Genomic DNA, 24555 nt, shown 5'->3' with positions numbered 1-24555 from the left:
ATGAAATTTTTTATAAAACAAAACAACTATAAGGCTAATAGTGCTTTACAAGACAAAATGTTAGGCAACTAAAAAAACAACACAGTGCTTTACAAGACAAAATGTTAGGCAACTAAAAAAACAACACATTTATAAAAAAAAGCGTAGTTAAGATGAAAATGCTTGGATGGATGTGTGGCAAGATTGAAAAAGATAGAATTAGAAACGAATATATTCGTGAAATAGTAAGAGTAGCACTAATTGAAGATAACTTGAGGGAAAACACACCTAAAATGGGTTGGCCATGTACAACGAAGATCTATAGATGCAACGGTAAGGAAAAGTGTTATGATCACCATAAATAGAAATGTTGGGGAAAGGGAAAGACCTAAATTGGCATGGGATGCGCTAATGAAAAAAGAACATGAATTTATTTAATTTAACTAAGCATATATCCCTTGACAGCGCAAAATAGCAAAAAATGATTCATGTCTAGACAATTGATTGGGACAGAGGACTTAGTTTGGTTATGTCATGCATCACTGACACACAACTAGTGGTAGTTAGATTTAAGGCAATTTGTCGAGATATCATTTGATACTTGATTAAATTACGTGATACTTTGTTATTTTGGTAAGCAACTTTTATTCAAAATTTTCCATGTTAGTTCAAATGCATATTTGGCGGCACATCTAAGTATTGGTCAATATTGAAAACCATTCATCCCAAAACATAAATGGATTAATTGTGATAAAAATTATGTGATGCCATTAAGTGTTTCATGCATCCCTTGCCAATCAAAAGAAAGTGTTGCATGCATCCCTTCCCCCCCAAGACATTCTATCCGTCGACGTCCAATGATGGCTTTATCATTATTTAAAAGGTCCATCAGTATTGTATTGTTGTCGACCTCCTTACAGTAATGTCACTATTTTTTTTTTCTCTTTTATGGGATGTTGTTTTCTGCTATGATTTTAAATGTCTGTTCTTTTCATTTCTCTATTATGCATGTTTCGATTGTGATATGAGTGTTCTATCTATGAGTTTCTACGTGCTTTGATGAACTGGGTTGTATGCTTTTCAGGTTGCAATCTTGGATGATATAATATCAGAGAGGGGGGCCTGTGGAGTTGGATTTATTGCCAATTTGGAAAATAAAGCCTCACATCAGATTATTAAGGATGCTCTTACTGCTCTTGGTTGCATGGAACATCGTGGTGGTTGTGGAGCAGATAATGATTCTGGTGACGGTTCAGGATTGATGACGTCAATTCCATGGGATCTTTTTAACAATTGGGCCAACAAGCAAGGGATTGCTTCCTTCGATAAGTTGCACACTGGTATTGGAATGGTTTTTCTTCCCAAAGATGACAACCTTATGAAAGAAGCCAAATCAGGTAGCTTTAAAGAGCTTTGTGCAATTCAAATCTTGCAATTTTTCTTTCGTTTATGAAAATAATAGAATGTGTACAATTCTTTAAATAGTTGTTCGTGCATGATGAACAATAGCATTTATGATATTTTTAAAGATACTTCTTTTGAAAGGATATAATTGGTACTATTATGTTATCCACATCCATGTGTAAGTATAGACTTGCATTTAAAGTGAATAAATGATATTATTGGGAGAATTTTATTTATTTTGTTTTTATTTTGTAAGAAGGTTAAATGCCTGACTGAGTGAAACATAATGGATGATAAGGAGCATGATTCAAACTTACTATTGATGCACCTAGCTGGCATAACAATAGCCTGGACATTGTAAATTTACTATTTACAAAAATTGAAACTTTTGGTAGGAAATTAATTAAGAGTATTTAGGGGGTTAGGCATAGGAGTTGGGTTGTGTTCCCTTCTTGTGGAATGTCAGGGGTGTTTTAATTATGTGGGATGATAGGGTGTTGACTGAGGCTGTAGTATTAGTAGGAGCTTTTATGGTTTCAGTTAGGTTTGCAATAATGATGGAAGTGAATGATGGTCATTGGGAGTGTATGGACCCAATAGATGTTGAGAAAGTCTTTGTGGGATGAGTTTAGTAGCCTTTTTTTGGGTTATGCTATCCTAACTGGTGTTTGGGCATTGATTTTAATGTTAATAAGAGTGATTTCAAAAAAAACCTAATGGCAGGAAAGTCTCAAGACATGTGAAAGATTTTGATGCTTTTATTAGTGATTGCGACTTAATTGGTCCTCTTTTGTTTGATGTTTATTTTACTAGGTCAAATTTTTAGGAAAACTTGGATAAATTTCTATTTTCTTTGGTGTTGGAAGAAAAATTTCCGAATTGAAATAGGAGGTACTTCCTAGAGTACTTTTGTTTCATTGTGCGGTGGTTATGGAAAGTTGTCCTTTTAAATAGGAGCCTACTTCATTTAGATTTGAAAATGCGTGGTTAGATCATCATTTGTTTAAAATGTGTTTTCAAGAGTGGTGGGAAAATGGTAGGGTTCAAGAGTGGGAAGGTTTCAAATTTATGAAGAAACTTGATTTAGTCAAGGGAAAGTTGTAAGTTTGGAATAGGGAGGTTTTTGTTGAATTTGACGAAGATAAAAAGTGAGATTACTAGAAGGATTGAAGAATTGGATAGATTAGAGGCTAGTGGTGGATTCAATACTCCTTTAGTAGGGGAAAGAACAAAGTTGAAAATTTCCAGGCGTGATGCCTGAGTTTGATGACGTGCTCCCTTACCAAGTGTAATGCCTAGGTTCTTTAAGACCAAGGGGTTGGCCCTTGGATTCGAGTCTTACTGCTGCGAATGCAGTTTTGCTTCCCTAGTCCCCTGCTGCAGATTGTAAAAATTAAAATTAAAAACCAGGCCGTCTTTCTGGATTTTTGTAAACCATTCCTGTGACTTGAACCTGCTTCACAAGGCTTGGGCTGGATACACATGTTACGGTCAGTAAGTGCTGCTATATAAGTATCAAAATAAAGAAGTGGCAGATATATGGTTTTATGTGATTATAATTCTGTAATTTTCTTTTGCTTTATCAGTTATCAATCTCCATGTGATTATTTTTATGGACGTATATATGTTGGCATATGTTTGAATTTGTTTTTTTTGGATTTTTATATCACTTGTGGTCCTATTGTGCTACATTTTGTCAGAATACTTTCATCCTCTTTTTTTGTTTGATGATCTCTTAGTTCTAGTTCTAGTCATTCCTGTTTATTTTTTTGTACTTGTATTCAGTTTTCTAAATGTGGAAATAATTGTTTATGTAGCTATTATTAGCATCTTTAGACAAGAGGGTCTTGAGGTGCTTGGATGGAGGCCTGTTCCTGTAGATACTTCTGTCGTTGGTTACTATGCAAGAGAAACCATGCCCAACATACAGCAGGTTTTTGTTAGAGTTGTTAAAGATGAAAATGTAGATGATTTTGAGAGAGAATTGTATATTTGCCGGAAATTGATTGAAAGAGCAGCCAGCTCAGAAGCTTGGGGAAATCAGCTTTATTTCTGTTCTTTGTCCAATCAAACAATCGTTTACAAGGGAATGCTTCGTTCAGAAGTTCTTGGTAGATTCTACTTTGACCTCCAAAGTGATCTCTATAAATCTCCTTTTGCTATTTATCATCGGAGGTACAGCACAAATACTAGTCCTAGGTGGCCTCTTGCTCAACCAATGAGGTTACTTGGTCATAATGGAGAGATCAATACCATACAGGTTACAGTTTCTCTATTCATATGCTGTAGCTTGCCTAATAGAGTGTTACTTCGTATTCCTTTGTTTTGATGCCGAAGCCTTTATGCAGGGAAACTTGAATTGGATGCAATCTCGAGAGACCTCATTGAAATCTCCTGTTTGGTGTGGTCGGGAAAATGAAATTCGTCCTTATGGAAACTCAAAAGCATCTGATTCTGCAAATCTTGACAGTGCAGCGGAAGTATGGGCTATTGCTTCTTTATTCATATAATCTGCATATTTGCTGCTGCTACGTGTTTTCTGGAATGCTTCTTATAAATCGACTCACTGAAAATAATGAAGAAAAAATTTAATTGGATTTCACATACAAATCTTATGCTTAACTGAAGTATCCAGGTCTGGATTTCACACACAAATCTCTATTGTGAGATTTGTTTCTAGTATGGCTGGCTGCTAAATGGCTTTTGAGATCCTTGAAGCAATTCAGAATTTGTTTTCTGAATAACACTAAAATCTAGTTTGGTGAAAAAATGATGAAAACTTCAAAAACACTCATAATTTTCTTAATTGTTTTCTTTCCTTTTTTGTTTTTATGTGTCTGTGTGTGTGCGCTTGCGTGCATGTTTGCACAAAATAGTCTTTGAAAATTCAAATACATCTTTTCGGTATTTGTTTTCATCAAACTAGTTTTTATTATTTTTCAGAGAACATATTCTGAAAATGAAACCAAATAGAGTGAATAGATTTCATGGGAAAAAAACAAAGAAGAAATCCTTGTTTGCTATGGTCTTTTAGTGATGGGAACTGATGCAGTCGATAAGAGGCTGAAGGAGCAGATTTGGTGAGAAAAATCTTAAAAATAAGTTAAAATACAAGGTATGGCCTACTTGGGGTTTCTACTAATCAAGCCTTCTGTTATAGTTTGGCCCTATTTTATGTCTTGTTTAGATCATGAAGTAGTGCTTACATGGCAGCCATGTCACTCTTGCGTGGATGCCATGTTGGTATAGTGGGCAGTCAGTGGTGGACCCAGAAATCTTGTTAAGAAGGGGCCAACATTTATATAATCATAAATTGATTATAAATTTTATTTTATCACATTCTTACAAAAGGGTTTTTTTTTTTTTTAAAACATATATTGTACTAAAATATTTACTTTTTATAAGTATAAAAATTAATATTATCATTATCTTTACAAATAATATTTTTAGTCAATAGACATTTACAAAACAAAAAGATTGGAAACAAGATTATAAACTTCATTTACACATTGTACAAAACATAAGACCAAAAAAAGAAAAACATACAAGTAATTTTTTACATTAATCATAGTCACATTGGGTCATAAACCAAAACCAATTACAGCTATAATAGAAGGTCATTTGGGTTATAATCAAAGTCACTACAATGAGTTGCAACGAATACCACTTTGAGACATAATCAAAATCATAATGAGATGTAATTAGTTTTAATTTAATAGTTTTCAAGCTACACACTTATAACCAAAACAATATCAATTGATAAAAAATATCAATTTAGACTACAATTTATGTAATAGCATGACTCTAGTAATGGTTCAAATAAATTGGCTCTTTCGAGAACCTCAAGTGGTTGGCCTAGTGGGCATGACTTGGGGCTTGGGGGACGTGCTCCCTCCAGGTCTCAGGTTCAATACTCACTAGTTGCAATAAGCTTCTTGGGGCCAGTCTATGCAGGGCATTTTCTTTGGTTTTAAATGGGGCCCTGCAAGTGGGTGGTGGGATTGGTCCACTTGGATTAGTCAAGGTGCATGTAAGTTGGCCCGAACACCCAGTTATCAAAGAAAAACAGGCTCTTATGAGGGAATAAAAGAAAAAAGTACTGAGGGTTGGGGGGGCCAACTCTTAAGAAATTATGGGTTCAACAAGAATATATACGATGCTATGGAAGGTAATGGAAATGGATGCAGGGGCAGGGGCAGTGACAGTTGCAGTGGCCACCCCTAGCCAGCCATTGCGTCTGCCACTGTGGGCGGTCAAAGAGTCTCTTCGACTCGGCATAAATTGGAAGCATCTTTTTCATTTATGATTGTCTAATAGGTTATGTTTTGAACGAATGTCGCCCTTTTGTGTTTTTGATAAAGTTGGCAGTAGTGAGAGTCCTTTGATTTTTGATGAGGTTAGAATTTGTGGATGTAATTAATGATTTAGAAGAGTGCAAGTATAAATATTATTTTGGAAGATGGGGTGTAGCTATTGACTATTATAGAGCTATGCTTTTTTCCTACTCTTCTCTGTGTTGTGATTTCTTGTTTATCAACCTTCTTTCTTCCTCCCTCTTATTCACCCACATCCGATCATAATACTGTGTTTTTGTTGGGTTTTTATGATTTTTTGAGTCCAATGTATTTGAGGAGATATATATTCTGTCAAGCTCAGCTGTAGTAGACTCATAGTCATAGTGCGACTCTGCTTCTACTCATGCCCAACAATTATAAAATTACCAAAATACCCCTAACCACTAAAACCTAATATAATGACATAAAATTTATCTAGATACTAAATTAAAATAAGCACAAATAAGAACTCTAAATCATTCCAAAACTTCACTCCATGATATCTTAAACGTGCTTCATGTGAAATTGCAGATTTGTTCTTTTTATTCTTTCCATGCTCGTCATCACTGTCTCAGTTTGCTTTGGGTGGGTAGGGGGTTATGTATGCTGCAACTCATTTATCTATTTGTACTTTTTTGTTCATTAATATGAGACTGCTTCAGACGGTCCATCCATTTAATGTTCTGATTCATTATTTGAATGTTTGACACAGCTTGTTTGTCTGACTAGTCCTTCCCTTTTGTACTTTTCAGTTTTTAATAAAAAGTGGCCGTAGTCCTGAGGAAGCTCTAATGATTCTTGTCCCAGAGGCTTACAAGAATCATCCAACTTTGTCGATTAAGTATCCTGAGGTAATTTATGTTAGCAATTCAAAATTAAAAAGCATCAATCAATATTTGCTTTTGGCAAAGGTCCTTTGCTTTAGTGCATTGAGATTTTTTTTTGGGGCTTAAACATGGCTATTCTTAAGTGTACTACTTTGTAATTTAAGTTCATAGGATGTATTGTTATTCTCAACCTGAATCCATCTATTATGTCTGACTTCTGAACTGTTTAGTTACTGTGACCTTATTGAAATTCATTTGATATTCCTTGCGAAGGATACTCAGTATTTCTCTGTTCTTAGGTTGTTGATTTTTATAACTATTACAAGGGTCAGATGGAGGCTTGGGACGGACCTGCTTTACTCTTATTTAGGTAATACTTCCAAGGTCACTTATTGCCATTTTATGGTTACACAGTGATTGTATTACTGAATTCTGTGACTAAGAAAAGCAAATAACTGAAAATTTCAAAATCCTAATGCAAATTAAATAATGATGATATGGGCTAATTCCAAGTGTTTTAAAGGGAATTGGAGTTGCAATAATCAATATGAAATTGGCAATTGATAAGTTCTCAGAGTTATGGGGTGTTGGGGAATGGCTAGCATACTAGATCACACTGGAGATAGTGAAAATTTTAGTTAGGTAATACTTCAACTTCTAGATGGCTTGATATACAGTATTGTAACTGATGCTGTGGGTAATCTACAGGTTCCCTCATATATGATATAACCTTGAAAGTGGGCCCAGTTTTATACGTAATTATGGTATCCAAATGCTTTGGTTTTTTGTTTCATCGATGTCAGTTAGCTATTTTAGAGGCTGCTTGGCCTAATGCTAAATGTTTGCCATTAACATCTTTGGGTCACGGAAACAATTTCTCTAGAAATGGGGGTAAGACTACATACATCTCGCCTCCCCAAACTCCGCTTTAGCGAAAGTCTCTTGCATTGGGTCACCTTTTTTATATATATATATATATAATGTTTGATGGCTAGTTTTTCTTCTTTTCTGTAAAAATTATCCGGAAGATGGATTTCCTATGTGAACAATCTTAATGTGTGGTTGCATTTTTCGCTTGTTAATTTTTGGATAATTTTTTTTACACCACTGCATTTTTGTCTTTTCTTTCTTTGTTTGTGATGCCACAGTGATGGAAAAACGGTTGGAGCTTGTCTTGATCGGAATGGACTTCGCCCTGCTAGATATTGGCGTACCATAGACAATGTTGTCTATGTTGCATCTGAGGTGTGTTCTGTTTTCTTTATCACAACATTTTTTTTGTCTTAAACTGTAGACACTTACAAGAGTTGGATAAGATCATGCATAACTCTGGTTTAGGTTTTTTCCCTGAGGCTTGGCTTAACTTGCAATTCTTAGGAGCTTGAGGAACTGAGCTTGAATGCCACTTTCCCTGCATATGTGATCCGAAGGTTTAGAGAAGAGAAAAAGTTAGAGAGTGAGTTAGACCTCATTCCCTTTTATATTAATAATACTGAGTAATTATAGGAGTGCCATAAGGCATAATATATGGGCCAACTTATTACACCAATCAAGGAATAAATAAGAAGAAAATACAATCACATATTTCCTATTCTAACTCGTTGCCTATTCTAACACTCCCCCTCAAGTTGGTGCAAAGATATCTCTCTTGCTCAGTTTGTTGAGAATGTCATGAAATGGTTTGCTCCCTAGCTCTTTGGTGAGAATATCGGCTAGTTGGTCTCCAGTCTTCACAAATAGAATACATATGATGCCACTAGTGAGTTTTTCTTTGATGAAGTGCGTATCAATCTCCATATGCTTAGTTTTATCATGTTGAACTGGATTATGAGTTATGTTGATTACGACCTTGTTGTCACAGTATAGTTGCATGGAGTCAGTCTGATGGATTACCAGGTCTCCCAATAGTAGTTTAATCCATAGTAACTCACATACATCCTGAGCCATAGTCCTGAATTCTGCTGCAGTACTAGATCTAGCCACCACATTCTGTTTCTTACTTCGCCATGTGACTAGGTTGCCACCCACAAATGTGCAGTATTCAGAAGTTGATCGTTTGTCAGTGACTGATCTAGCCCAATCTGCATCAGCAAATGCCTCCACACTGAGATGGCCATGTTTTGAGAAATAGAGACCCTTTCCAAGAGAAGACTTCAGGTATCTCAGGATTCTCATAACTGCCTCCAAGTGGGAAGTTCTAGGAGTATGCATAAACTGGCTCACCATGCTCACAGTAATGGCAATGTTGGGACGTGAGTGGGATAAGTATATGAGCTTGCCCACTAGTCTCTGGTATCTCCTCCTGTCCACTGGATCTCCCTCTTGATTCTCACTCAGTTTCTGGCCCGGTTCTAGAGGCGTATCACATGGTCTACTTCCAAGTATGCTAGTTTCCTTTTGCAAGTCAAATACATATTTCCTCTGACATATGAAGATGCCATCCTTGGACCGAGCTACTTCAATACCCAAAAAATACTTCAAATAGCCTAAGTCTTTGATTTCAAACTCTTTGGCTAAGTATTCTTTCAAACGAGAAATCTCCTCAATATCATCTCCTGTCAGAACAATATCATCAACATAGACAATAAGAGCTATGGTCTTACCATGTGAGGAGTGTTTCACAAACAAGGTGTGATTAGCTTGACTTTTCTTGAACCCATATTTCAGCGTAGCTTGAGCAAACCTTTCAAACCAAGCCCTAGGAGATTGCTTTAACTTATAAAGTGGCTTTCGGAGCCTGCATACTTTACCGTTAGATTGAGCATTCGCAAAACTAGGGGAATATCCATATATACCTCTTCTGCTAGGTCTCCATAAATGAATGCATTCTTCACATCAAACTGATAAAGTGGCCAATCCAAATTTGCAGCAAGAGAGAGCAAGATTCTCATAGAATTCATCTTAGCAACCGGTGCAAATGTCTCTGGTAATCCACCCTAGAAGTTTGAGTGAAACCCTTAGCAACCAGTCTCGCTTTGTACCGTTCTATAGAACCATCTGCTTTGTGTTTTACTGTGTACACCCACTTACACCCAACTGGATTTTTGCCTCTAGGTAACTCCACTAACTCCCAACTGCCACTCTTGCTGAGAGTTCTTATCTCTTCCATCATGGCATGTTTCCATTCAGGAATAGAGAGAACATCCTGAAAATTGGTAGGTAGACTTACAGAAGGCACTTTAGACAGAAAAACTTTATATGAGGAAGACAGATGAGAATAAGAGACATGATTAGTAATAGGATGCTGAGTACATGACCTAACCCCCTTTTTATTAGCAATGAGAACATCTAGATTTGAAAAAGCAGGAATATAAGCACTAGAATCAGAATTATCTGAACTCTCAGGAGAGGGGGGTGACTCTGGACACTCATCCGGTGGCAGTAGAGGAAGGAAAGTAGTCTCTTGCATCCAGGTGACTTGCTGTCTGTCCTTGTCCCTGATATAAACTTTGCCTGCTTCCTTTTCCTCAACAACTGCTGGCTCATCATCCTTTATCTGTTCAATCACTGGCGGAAGTGGAATAAGAATCTCTTCACACCAAGGCGCTTCCTGAAGGAATGACTGTGAGACCCGGGGGGGGGGGGTCGGAAAGTAAGGTTGAGACTCAAAGAAAGTGACATCTATGGAGACAAACTATTTGCGAGTGGGAGGATGATAACACTTATAACCCTTTTTGGTGGCAGAATAACTCAGAAAAACACACTTAAGAGACCTAGGATCTAATTTATCACGAGTGGGTGAATGATTATGGACAAAGCAAACGTAGCCAAAAGTCTTAGGAGGAATGGAGCACTCGAAAGGGGTAGACCCGAACAAAACTTGAAGATGTGTTTGTTTTTGAAGGACTTGGGTAGAAAGACGATTAATCAAATAAGCAGCAGTGAGAATTGCTTCCCCCCAATAGGATCGAGGAACCCGTATCTCAAAGGATAGACAACGGGCGATATCAAGAAGATGGTGATTTTTGCGTTCTGCAATACCATTTTGTTGAGGGGTATTAGTGCATGAAATCTGGTGAATAATGCCATGAGTGGCGAAGTAAGTGGTAAGACCAGAGTCAATATATTCCTTCCCATTATCAGAACGTAGAATTTTGACAATCTCCCCAAATTGAGTACAAACTATTTTATGGTAGTTTTGAAACACAAAAAATACCTTATTTTTATCTTTCATCAAATAGACTCAAGTGGCCCTGGAACAATCATCTATGAAGGTAATAAACCATTTTTGACCGGTTAAAGACACAAAACGGGATGGACCTCATACATCAGAATGAATCAAAGAAAATACAACTAAACTTTTATTAATAGAAGGAGCAAAAGAGGCTCTCTGTTGTTTTCCAAGTTGACAAGACTCACATTGAAAATCCACACATTATTTTTCTCAAAAACAGAAGGAAATAAATGCTTAAGTTATAAAAAAGAGGGATGTTAGAATTTCCCATCTTTACCTTCACCTACTCCACTACACACTCCACTTCACCACACACTCCACTTCACCTAACCCACTATCACCTCCACTACACCTACTACCACATTTTCTTCTATATATAGATTGTATAGGAATTGTAATTTATCAATCTTGTAATATATCAATCAATAATATACTTCAATATTTTTACATGGTATCAGAGCAAGGTTAAGAAATTAGTGATTCCGCTTCACCGGCGGGCGGCAGCCTCACCTTGGCCGTCCGCCGGACAAACCCAAATTTTCAAATTTTCTCTCTCCTTCCTCCACCCACATACCAGTGCACAAACCTCAACCTCATTACCTGAGATCTCGAAGAAGCAGAAGCCGTACAAACGTAGCGTCATGTATAGTCGCCAGCGTCTTCCTCCTCTTCCTCGCCAATCAGACAGATCAGACATCAAAGCTTGTTTCTCAGTCTTTCTCGGCAGTCTCTCACTCTCGATCATCACAGTCGTCTCTCTCCATTCCGTCCTTCAAAATTCTACAAATATGCAGAAAACTGCCCAAGCATGGTTCGCCGGAGGCCCCAGTAGCAGCAACGATCTGCAGAAATCGTCGTCTTTGCTCGCCGGAGCCATACTCGACTTCTTCGTCCCAAACGTCGCTCCCGACACCGCCGGCGACAGGGGCCTAATTTCCACCCCACCACCCACCGGCTGCGACGCCGACACAAACGACGAGATCGACCTCGCTGCCACATCAAAACCCAGCGTCACCAACGGCGACATCGCCCATCACTGCGGCTGATTCACTCCGGCCTCCTCAGCGTCTGCCTCGCCACCTCCGGCGCCGGCGCCACCCCCCTCGTCCGCGACACACCTCGACCGCCAGGCGTCTCCACCGACACCTCCTCAAACTCGACAGATCGGTCGCCAAGAAACAGAATCTACCGGCGTGGACCACTGTTCTCCACTGCCGGAAACATAGCCTTTTAATCCATTATGTAGTAATTTCCACTACCAGAGATGCTTCCCTTCCCTTTCTTGGTCTTGGACTCTCTCTCTCTCTCTCCTATCATACCCAGAAGGCGATGACAGCCAGCCCTTTTTTGGAGCTACACAACACTCACAACTTTCTTTTTATTATTTTATCACACACGGGAGATAGCCCATGTGAACCATTCACACGGTTTCACATGGGCACACACTCCACTCTCCCACCACCTCCCATTCCACTCAACTTTTTTTTTCCTTTTATTTTATTTTATTTATTTATTTATTTTATTCAAAAATAAAATTAAAAAAAAAAAAAAAAAAAAAAAAAAACAAACCAACACAAAACATCCACACCCACAGTGGGATTTTTCTTCTCTACTCTGCCGCCGGCCTCTTCTTTTTGCCTCCAGTCTGCTCCTCCACTGCAGCATCTGGCGGTCCTCCAAATCGGAACATCACGGTGGCCTTCCGCTTCAGTTCCTTATTTTCCGCCTTCAGCACACTTATCTCTGCTCGCGCATCCTTATACATGCGTTGGAGCAGAGCCAGTTGGGAGTTTAACTGCTGCACCTCATTTGTCCTACTCTGCAGCCGGTTCGACAGGTTTGTGACCGCCGTCATGCTTTCCACACATACCTTCAAAGTATACTGATTGGCCTCCACATCCGACAGCACTGCCATTCTTTGCTCCACAGACCGCATCGGAAAGTTCAACGGAGTATACCCAGCGGTGTTTGGTTGAGGTTCCAGTGCCACCGCACCAGTTCTCTCTCTCGTTGACTCGTTGAGGTCGGGAAAGAGGGTGAGCAGTCCACGGGAAGACGAGGACGAGGCCATTTTTCTGGGCAACAGAGTGTTACAGCGTATTACAGAGTTTCTCTCTCAGCACAACAGTGTTACAGCCTCTCTCTCTCAGCACAACGAAGAGTTTTACAGAGGATTTCGCAGTTTTTTTGCTTCTGCCTCGGCCTCAGGCTCTGTCATGGTTAAATAGCCGAGGCAGCCACGCGCATCGCGCGCCTCTTGCCGCCCGATACACTGGCACGCCTTTTCATGGCACATCTTTTGATAAAATGGACACGCCTTTTGATGGCACACTTTTTGACAACTTTGGGCACACCTTTTGAGGGTGCAACTTTTTCAGGGGTCCGACAAGACTCTGTAAACTGTCCCGACATTGATTCCGGTTAGTTTCTACAAGGGTCCAGCAAGACTCCGTAAACTGTCACAACATTGTCTTCTACAACGGTCCGACATGACCCCATAAACTGTCTTCTACAACGGTCCGACATGACCCCATAAACTGTCTTCTACAACGGTCCGACATGACCCCATAAACTGTCTTCTACAACGGTCTGACACGACCATACAGTGTCTCCTATCCTTTTTTATTTTTATGTATTTTCTTGTTTTGTTACTCTCTCCAAACTCAAGTTGGTTAGTTTCTCTCCTCCTTGAGTTTGCGGGGGGCTGTTAGAATTTCCCATCTTTACCTTCACCTACTCCACTACACACTCCACTTCACCTACCTCCACTTCACCACACACTCCACTTCACCTAACCCACTATCACCTCCACTACACCTACTACCACATTTTCTTCTATATATAGATTGTATAGGAATTGTAATTTATCAATCTTGTAATACATCAATCAATAATATACTTCAATATTTTTACAAGGGATGTCCTAAGCGACGGTGCCACAACCAAATGTCTTCCTTGGTAGATGATAACTGAATAGATGAATGAGCCAGCTTGTCTGTTTGATCCATAATGTAGAGCCCATTTTCCTCTCTACCACTGCCAATCCTCTTCCTCGTGATAAGGTCCTGAAAAAGACAATGATCAGGAAAAAACGTCATGCTATAATTTAAGTCACGAGTAATACGATTCAAAGATAAAAGATTAACGCTGAAATTAGGAACATAAAGGACAAAAGACAAAGGAAGGGAAGAGATGGCATGAATTAAACCTTTCCCTGACACAGACGAAATGGTACCATCAATAATACGTACTTTTTCCTGACTTGAGGAGGGGTTATACTCGGAAAATAAATTAGAGGAGCCAGACATATGGTCGGAAGCACCAGAATCAATAATCCATGTTATAGTCGTATGAGATAGCAATGCACATGGGGAGGAAGCCAAGTTACCTCAATTAGCAAAGGAAAAGAAAGTGCACCTGTAGTAGAAGTGGAGGCTCGATGGTCTAGCAAGTGGCGAAGAACAATCTCAAAATCTGAGGCAGATAATCCCGAGACATCAGTAGCGGAGGAGACAACTGGAGATGAAGATGGTGGCTTAACAGTGTCTGAAAGATGGGCTTGTGCATTGGCCTCGTGGCCTCTAGTACCAGACCAACCCCTCGAGTACCAGGACGGTCTCCTCGGCCACCAGAGGGAGTTCCATACAGCTTCCAACAAGTCTTACGTGTGTGGCGAGGTCGACGACAATAGTCACAGTAAAGATGATCCTTCTCAAAGGAAGGACGAGAACCACGAGTCACACGATCGCCATCGCGAGAGGGTGCAGAAACCAAGGCCGAGCTATCAGTAGTAGCAAAAGGACGTATCGCAGAATGGCGACTCTTCTCATTCTGTACAAAAGCAAAGGTTTCTTGGAGAGAAGGAAGCACATCCATGCCAAGTACTTTGCTCCGAACTGGATCATACTCCACATTTAGGCCTTCCAAGAACTTGAAGACCCGCTCTTGCGCCACAAACTTCCGGCCAGTGTTTTTAAAGGCTCAAGGCGCACTAAGGCGCTGAAGGTCTCTCGGGGCCAAGGCGCAAGGCGAGGCGCGGACTTTATTGAAGTGAGGCGTACAGTTTTAGTAAAAAATAGAAAAATTAACATAGACTAATCATTCATAGTACTAAGACAATTTTTTTAAAAATAAAAAATAATCAAGATTCAAGGCAAAATATAGAATAATTTTCAAAGCCATGAAAGTGCATATTACATAACATTTCAATTTTCAAATATAAAATAATCCACATTCAATAAAATAAAAATAAAAATAAAAACATAAACACCAAATATCCAAAACATAAATATCCAACAAATACTAATATATGTCTTAACACTTAAAAACATCAATATCAAAGGAAAGGGTAGGTTAGGTCGGTCAGTCAATCATCATCCTCAACATCAATGGCAAGCAAACTATCATCTTCTTCTCCATCAGTTGATTTGTGTCCCTCAACATCTTCCTCCTTTGTGTCATCTGAGCCCGCTTCCTCTTCATCTATTAATTGAAGTCGTGCTAATATTGATGATTTAGATATCCTCAGTTGTGCCTTTGAGCGTGAACTTGTTGCTCTACTTGCATGGCTACTTTCTTCTACTCCAGAAGCTCTAGCAACAGTGGCTCACGTCAAGCCATCATCATCATCAAACACAGGCTCATTATCTTCATCTGATTCTCCATCCATCCTCCCAAGCAACCACTCATTGCTTTCATCAATATTTTGCAAAGATATGGGATCAAGAGTGTTGCGCATGTCATACCTAAATCTCAGTGTTCTATTATATTTGACAAATACTAAATCATTGAGACGTTGTTGTTCTAATCTATTTCTTTTCTTGCTATGAAGCTGCAAGTATTAAAACGATATTAAATTCTATATAATGAGAATAAAAATATTTGAATTGAACAAAAAATTAGTTAGAATGTTAAATACTCACATGTTCAAATACACTCCAATTTCGTTCATAATCCGATGAACTACATGTTAGGCTAAACACTTTTATGGCAAAAGTTTGCAAGTTTTTAGAACCATATGATGCCCACCAATCAGCTGCGTTAATCACTAGTTAGAAATAATTGTTACCAAGTAGTGAGTTTTACTAAAAGTATTACTAAAAATAAACTCTATAAGGCTATAATATATTACCTGGTGTCCTTGTATTTCTTTGTCTAATCGCAACAGACTTGCCAAAAAGACTCTCAGCCTTCATATAAATACTCATCTCATTAGTGATCAAATCTTGAATAGTGACATCCGGGACCAACCTTTGCATGCATTCATAAAACCCATTCATCACTTCATGATCTTTTTGCACCTTTAACGCTTTTGGGTAAAAGAATTCTGGGTCAAGAAAGTGTGCAGTTGCATGTAAAGGCCGATGCAATTGGACATCCCATCTTTTGTCGATGATTTCGAAGATTTCATTATACTTCTCTTCTTTATGATCAAATGAATTTGCAATGCATTCTTTTGCCCTATCCATTGCCTCATAAATGTATCCCATGGGAGGTTTCTTCTCGGTATCAACCAATCTAAGCACTTTGACGAAAGGACCCGAGACCTTAAGGGCAAGTACAACAGTATTCCAAAATGAAGGTATCAACAAAGTTTGTGCCATTCTTTTACCGTGTGGCTCTTTTGCCCATTTGCTTGAGGTCCAGTCTTCAGAGGTGACCATCTTTCTCAAATTGTTTTTTTGTTGATGCATCCTAGACAAAGTCAGAAAGGCGGTTGCAAATCTAGTTTTTGCAAGCTTGATCAAATTCTTCAAATTTGTATAGTGCCTCATCATGTTTAGCAACGTAGGTCGGTTGTAAATGTAGTCATGTACTGCAATACCCCTTTCAAATGTCTTTTTCAGTCTAAGTATCTTGAAAATGTCTTCTAACATCAAGTCCAAGCAATGAGCAGCACATGGTGTCCAATGCAAGTGTTCATACTTGGTTTCTAAAAACCTCCCTATAATGTAACAATAACGAAGAATTATTTTTTTCAAGTTTTTAAATTTCAAATACAAAACAAATTATGAGTAAACAATTTTGATGTAAGCAAATATTCTTACTCGCCAACACATTAGCTGCAGCACTATCAGTGATAACTTGCACTACATCCTCTTTTCCAACTTTCTCCACAAACTTGTCTAGTAATTCAAATAGCTTTTGCCCATCCTTTGAATAGCTAGAAGTATCAACCGACTCAACAAACATGGTTCCTCTTGGACAATAAACTAAAAAGCTAATCAATGTCCTTCCTCTCCTATCAGTCCAGCCATCAGCTATTATGGAACACCCGTATTTTGCACAATCCTCTTTATGATTCTTCATCAAATCTTCAGTATGTTTCACTTCTTTTTTGAGTTGGGTAACCCGCACTTCATGGTAAGTTGGTGGCTTCATACCAGGACCATATTGCCTAATGGCTTCAATCATTGGTCCAAAACTCTCATAATTTACTGCATTAAAAGGGATACCAGCATCATACATCCACCTTGCAAATCTTTGCACTGCCCGAGCTCTCATTTCTTTTTGTAAGGGTCATTTGCATCAATTTTGGTTTGCTTCCCTTTTGTTTGGTCTCTTCGATTTTTCACTACTGATTCAGGATTGGGTGTGAAGTAAACATCCATAGGCCCTTTTCTCTTTGGCATTTTTGATTTTGATTTGGATGAACTTTAGCTGCTACTTGTCAACTTACGGCTTTGATTGGCATTGATCTCAACAACATCATCATCTTCATCTTTATCTTCCATGTCCATGTCATCGAAATCAGGCAACATGTTCATTTCTTCTTTTTGTGTCTTCTTTTTTGACATGAACTCTCTAATCTCTTCTCTTACATGAGCTAGGCACTTCGGGCAAGCAGTGACATTCCTATAACCTCCCGTGAGGTGTTATTTCACCCGATAAACACCTCCATTTGATACTTTACCACAAAAATTACACTCAAACTTGTTTAAATTATTCTCCTCTACCAAATGGGCATATTGCCACGCCGGATCTTTTCTATTACTTTCAGATGTTATTTTCTACAGTCTACACAACAAATTTAATAAATAAATATAGAATCAGAGACTCAAACCAGTAGCACCTAACATAATTTATTTTTCTCCCCCAACAGATAAATACAGAATTTATTAAATACAGATAAATACAAAATTTAATAAATACAGAATTTATTTTTTTCCCCTAACAGATAAATACATAATTTATTAAAAACAGATAACTATAGAATTTAATAAATACATAATTTTTTTTTTCCCCTAACAGATAAATACAGAATTTATTAAATACATAATTTAATAAATACAGATAAATACAGAATTTATTAAATATAGATAAATATAGAATTTAATAAATACAGAATTTATTTTTTTCCCCTAACGGATAAAGGGGAAAAAATGACCAGTAGCATTGTATTTATTTATTTATTATTTTGTATTTGTATTTATATTTATTTATTTTGTATTTGTATTTATTTATTTATTTATTTATTTTCCTAACATAATTGAAAAAAAATAATAAAAAAAATAAAAAATAAAAATAAAACAAAGGCGAATGGAAGCCATAAGAAGAAGAAGAAGGGGAGAGAGAGAGAGAGTGAGATCAGAAGAAGACCAAAAGAGGTCGAAGCCAAAAAAAAAAAAAAAAAAACGAAGTCGAATCGAGGAGACCAGAAGAGGTCGAAGACCAGAAGAGGAGGAGAAGAAGAAGATGGCGAGGCGAAGCATACCTGTGCGAAGTCGAATCGAGGTCCACAGTCGAAGTCGTTGTGAAGTCGAAGTCGAATCGAGGTCCACAGTCGAAGTCGAAGTCCAAGGCGAGGCAGAGAGGAAAAACGACATAGATTAGGATTCATTTCAGTCGTATTTGGTGATATTCTGCATGAGTTGTTATCCTCTGTGGTTAAGAGCCATTCGAACACACCTTCCGTAGCCGTTAGATCAGATCAAGCTGCTAATACATCAAGCGCGCCTAGTCGTGCGCCTTGCGCCTCGCTTGCCTGGCTCAAGTCGCGGCTAAGGCGCTCGCCTAGCTCAAGTCGCCTTGCGTGGGACCTGTACAGGCGCAAAGGGTGTGCCTCGCCTCGCCTGGCGCCTAGGCGCGTTTTTCACAACACTGCTTCCGGTAACCAGCAGAATTAGTGGGACAGACATGCTTGTAATCTTGAAGGTGATCAAGCCGCTTCTACCCATTGCTAAGGAAGGTAAAATACTGAAGGATAGTTTGCTCACCTTGTACTGACCGTTCAATGGAGCGACGTAACTTGAAAGCCTGTGAGAAGTTTCCCTTCCTAGAGTAAGTAGTTGCTACGGCCTCCCAAATATTCTGGGCAGTGTCTATAGACGAGTAGCCCTCTCCAATCTCCAAAACCATAGAATGGATCAACCAGCCCATAATCAGAGAATTAGTAATCTCCCACTAGTCATAACGAGGGTCGGTGATATTGGGTGCCTGAACTCTCCCATCAACATATTCCATCCTCCCTTTGCTTTTCAAGAAAATTGTCTGACTCTGCGACCAAGCTGGGTAATTCTGACTATTGAATAGAGAGGTGGTGATTCTGAGGCCAATGTGGAGGTTATCAGTCATAGTGGAAGGGATAACAAAACTCTCGCCCTCAGATGGCTGAGAGGTAGTAGATTCATCGGTCAAATCCGACATGGAGACTCTACTAATTATTCCTCAAACACGAGGCAAATCACAAACTCGGAAGATGAGAGTGGAGTTACAAGCACAACAGTAACTATAAAAGCATAAAGGAGGGAGAATCCAGTGGGGCTTTGTGTTTGGACTATTTTTACATCAGCAGAGTTTTTTTTTTGGACTGCTTCCATACTGTTTTACCTTACCAGAAGACTGTATATAATCTTCACCAGTCCACTATATAAGAGACAACTTCGTATTACATCACCAGAGGACTTTGAAGAGCACCAGAGGACTTTGAAAAGCAGCAGAGGAGCAGCGACCACCCTAGGACTTATGTGAAATTGTTAGTAATCCCATGTGAGTTGTATATGGTATTTTTAACAATTTCCACACAAGAATTTATTTATTTATTTATTTTTTTACTTGTGGTTCCTATAGTTTTTTTTTTTTTTTAATTTTTTTTTTTTATATTTTGCTTACTCTAGCTTTGCATGTGTTGTTTTTCTATCCAAAATGTTAAGCAAAGTATCACTTTAGTCATTGTATTATCAATTTGAATATCATATTTTTAGTTTTGTTATAATATTATTCCTCTGTCATGACTGGAGTGACTACATAAAATTCAAAATAAACTATAGAGACCACTAATATAATTTATTAATTTGTTTTTCTTGTTTGAAAATTACTAAAAATCCCATGTAAGTTGCATGTGATCTGTTTAAGTTCAAAATTATAATAGTTAATGACGAATGGACTACATTGCTACAAAACGGAAAGTATAGGATTTAAATTTAATACACAGAGTGACACTTTGTTTAAACTATAGAGAATAATAGTGTAATTTACTCAAATTATAAAATTTTATATAGAATGATGTGATTGATTTGGTTTAAATAATTCAAAAAAAATATCATACAAATTAATAAATCTCAGTAGCTTTTAACAAACTCCAATGAATAAAAAAAGTTAATAAATTTATTAATTTATATAATATTCCTCTTTATGAAATTTATGGGATTGGGGCATCAGTGACTGTTGTGCCTCATTTTGAGGTGCATTATGGATTTATTTTTATAATCTGAACCGTTCATTTGTAGGGTTTGTTGAGTACTTCATGCCTATCAAAAATCATATTAATCGGATATCAATAACTATATGATTGATAACCAAAAAAATAAACAAGAAGTTTTTCTTTTGAAAAACAGTATAAAAATATGCAATTCGATCATATAGTTATTGATATCCGATTAATATGATTTTTAGTAGGCATGAAGTACTCAACAAATCTTACAAAATGAATGGTTCAAATCATAAAAATAAGCCCATAATGCACCTCAAAATAAGGCACAACAGTCACTACTGTGCCAAAGGACACAAATTTTCATCTTCTCTTCAAAGGATAATAATGGTCAATAGGATTTTAATTACTACAACTAAGCAAATTACATATATTGATGAGTTTTCTAGATTTTGCATTATTGTCAAGCTTTTATTTTACATATTGTTTTTAATTTGTATTTGTTGTCTAGATTAATGGCATCCAAGTATTTTAAATAAAAAATCTAGACATACATTTCATTGGATAGCAAAATAATAAATAAACAAATAAATGCAGATTTTTTTTTATTGAATGCATTATCTTCCTATCTGTCATTCAGTCCTCTACTATAAATATTATGTGGAGTTTGGATAGTATCAGTATTCACAAATGAGTGCACAGTTGTCAAAATCCACAAATCCATCAACATTGCTTCTCTCTCTCTCTACTTTCCTCCTCCACTAATTTGAGATCTGAGTCAAATTCTAGAGATCCATCGCCGGTGACGAATGCAGAGAGACCATTTGTAGCCGTCGCCATTGCCATCGCTGAAGGCAGAGAGACCAAATCTGCTCAATGGTAGATTCGCCGCCACCTGACATCACTCGTTTTTCTCTCTCAATCCTTGCTCGAACCCCGACTCTTCCTCTCTCCTCTCACCCTCTCTTTACGTCGTTAGTCTAGGTGCTAGAATATCATGTCCATAGGGACAAGTTCTCGCAAATTGACCAAACTACCCTTAGATATATCTGACTCAAGTGTTTCCTTATATGTCATCATTTCAAATTGAAGAACCATTAATCTTAACAATAATTGGAGAAATTTCACTGTTGCTTTGCTGTGGATGGGTTCTTGATGAAATCCATTTTGTTTCTTTCATCTCTTTGTTCTGACCCAAACATTGGGATATAAAAATAAGAACTCAGCCCTGGATGAAATCCAGCACCACCACCAAAAGAAGTCTGGCCCACCCCATATCCAAAGGGATTGGCAGGCTGTTCATGCACAATCCTATCAGCGCGGATTCCAATCTTAGTCCTAAGTTCCATCATAGCAGCCCAATCCCTTTGGATATGGGGTGGGCCAGACTTCTTTTGGTGGTGGTGGTGTTGGAGGTGCTGAATTTCATCCAGGGCCGAGTTCTTTTGGAGGTGCTGGATTTCTTGCTGGGCTGAGTTCTTTTGGTAGTGGTGGTGGTAACACTGCTGCTGGTGGTGGTGGATTTTTTGCTGGGCTTGGTGGTGGTGGATTTTTTGATGGGTAGAGTTCTTTTGGTGGTGGTGCTGGTGGCTCGTCATTTCAAGCGGGCCCCAGTTTTGCTGGAGGTGGTATTGGCTTGCCATTTCAGGCGGGCCCGAGTTTTGCTAGAGGTGGTGGTATTGGTGCTTTACTATTTGGTGCAGGGCCGGGTTCTTTTGGAGCAGATGGTGGTGGCAGCGACAACAATGGCATTGTTCCATTTGATGGTAGGGTTCCAAACGCCGGTGGTTCGAAGGCTCCTTATAGATTTAACCATGGCTATGGTCGTGGTTTTTACTAGAAGCTTATATGGCTGATTAATATTAATGGTTTTTACATTGTACACAGTTTTTCTTTTTCCTTTTTTTGTCGTTGGTGATGTTGAACCCTATATTGGAATAAATTGGTACTTTTATGTGTGTGATTCATATGGTCGTTGTGAGTTTACTTTCAATTTCTTGGAAAATATTATATGATTTTTGCCTCCTGAAAGTAATTAATTGTTATCTTATTTATCAATTTTCTTATTACTTTCTCAGACAAAATCTATCTTAACCAAATAAGTACAAGAAAATAAATTTTCTTTTCTCTTCACTTTCTATAATTTTCATTCTAATGAAACACACCTTTAATTTGAGAAGGAAAAATTATCTTAGCCATCTAGCATTGCTTTCAAATTATCTCTCTTGTTTTTTTTTTTTTGTCTTTTAATCTTATTTTTATATCCCAATGTTTGGGTTAGAACAAAGAGATGAAAGAAACAAAATGGATTTCATCAAGAACCCATCCACAGCAAAGTGTTGAAATTGATGTATTTATTGATTGATTGATAGATACAAGATTGATGTTTTTAGTACAAATGTGAGAGGCTCCTTATATAGGAGATATAGGTGTAGTAGGTGAAGTGGAGGTGGTAGTGGTGTAGGTGAAGTGGAGGTGGTAGTGGTGTAGTGGGTTAGGTTTAGTGGAGTAGGTGAGGTGGTAGTGGTGGTAGGTTTATGGTAAATTCTAACAGCCCCCCGCAAACTCAAGGAGGATAGAAACTAACCAACTTGAGTTTGAAGAGAGGAACAAAACAAGAAAAATACATAAAAATAAAAAAGGATAGGAGACACTGTATGGTCGTGTCAGACCATTGGTGAAGACACTGAAAGGTGGTGTCATAACGTTGTAGAGGACACTATATGGGGGTGTCATAACGGTGTAGAGGACACTGGATGGTGGTGTCAGACCGATGTAGAAGACAGTTTATGGGGTCATGTCGGACCGTTGTAGAAGACAGTTTATGGGGTCATGTCGGACCGTTGTAGAAGACAGTTTATGGGGTCATGTCGGACCGTTGTAGAAGACAGTTTATGGGGTCATGTCGGACCGTTGTAGAAGACAGTTTACGGAGTCTTGTCGGACCCTTGTAGAAACTAACCGGAATCTATGTCGGGACAGTTTACAGAGTCTTGTCGGACCCTTGTAGAAACTAACCGGAATCTATGTCGGGACAGTTTACAGAGTCTTGTCGGACCCATAAAGGAGCTAACCGGAATCAATGTCGGGACAGTTTGCAGAGTCTTGTCGGACCCCTTAAAAAATCGCACCCTCAAAAGGTGCGCCCAATTTCTCAAAAAAGGCGTGCCATCAAAAGGCGTGCCCAATTCATCAAAAGGTGTGCCGGACATGATGGCGAGGCACGTGGGCGCCTTGGCTTGCGTGCCTGTTTGTCGGCTGGTGGTAAGAGGCGCGCGATGCGCGTGGCTGCCTCGGCTATAAGACAGAGGCTGAGGCTGAGGCTGTGCATACTAGTCTGAAACCTCGGAACGCTCGGAGAGCTTGTCTCTGCAAATCTTGAAACACCCGGAAACCAACCCTTCTCTGAAACACTTGGCAACCCAAAAACATGGCCTCGTCTTCCCGTCCAGCAACCCAGAACCTGCTCACGCTCTTTCCAGAACTGAACGAGCCCACAGGAGAAATAACTGGTGCGGTGGCCAGTGAACCGCAACCAAACACCTCCGGTTTTGCTCCATTGAACTTTCCGATGCGGTCGGTGGAGCAAAGAATGGCAGTGCAGTCAGATGTGGAGGCCAATCAGTATACTTTGAAGGCATGTGTGGAAAGCATGACGGCGGTCACAAACTTGTCGAACCGGCTGCAGAGTAGGACAAATGAGGTGCAGCATTTAAATTCCCAGCTGGCTCTGCTCCAACGCATGTATAAGGATGCGCGAGCAGAGATCAGTGTGCTAAAGGCAGAAAATAAGGAACTGAAGCGGAAGGCCACCGTGATGTTCCGATTTGGAGGTCCTCCATATGCTGCAGTGGAGGAGTATGGGGGAGTGAACGTGCTCAGTGGACAAGGAAACACGGAAACCGGACTGGCACGGGACACCCAAGATAAAAGTAAGAAGAAGAGACCTGCAGTAGAATAGAGAAGGGAAAAGAAAAAGTCCACTGTGGGTGTGGATGGTTTGTTTGTATTTTTTTTTTTTTTTTTTTTTTTGTGTAAAATGATGATCGGGGTGAGGCCCGATATGAATAAAATGAGTTTGCAGTTCGTCTTCTTCTTCTGTTTTTTTTTTTTTTTTTTTTTTTAAAGAAATAAAGAAAAAATAAATAAAAATAAGAAATTGGGAATCAAAAACGGAGGAGAGAGGGG

The 24555-nt window shown here is 38.7% G+C and overlaps 1 protein-coding gene across 2 annotated transcripts in view; it reads left to right on the top strand.

Moving 5' to 3' along the window:
• Positions 1 to 24555, top strand: part of LOC114293314 (ferredoxin-dependent glutamate synthase, chloroplastic) — a 65533-nt gene that overhangs the window by 2136 nt on the left and 38842 nt on the right. For both annotated transcript variants that reach the window (XR_014341736.1, XM_082890944.1), the window contains exons 2-7: positions 1064 to 1376; positions 3201 to 3643; positions 3732 to 3863; positions 6470 to 6568; positions 6844 to 6914; positions 7693 to 7789. Coding sequence is in view for 1 of the 2 variants with exons in the window: in XM_082890944.1 (XP_082747070.1) it covers positions 1064 to 1376; positions 3201 to 3643; positions 3732 to 3863; positions 6470 to 6568; positions 6844 to 6914; positions 7693 to 7789 (1155 nt within the window). In the remaining variant the exon portion in view is untranslated. The remainder of the gene's footprint in view (positions 1 to 1063; positions 1377 to 3200; positions 3644 to 3731; positions 3864 to 6469; positions 6569 to 6843; positions 6915 to 7692; positions 7790 to 24555) is intronic.

The sequence above is a fragment of the Camellia sinensis genome, chromosome 10 (genome assembly GCF_055761805.1).
Source record: "Camellia sinensis isolate YWXY chromosome 10, ASM5576180v1, whole genome shotgun sequence".
NCBI classification, from domain to species: Eukaryota; Viridiplantae; Streptophyta; class Magnoliopsida; order Ericales; family Theaceae; genus Camellia; species Camellia sinensis.
This window is presented reverse-complemented; position numbering and strand designations above follow the sequence as displayed.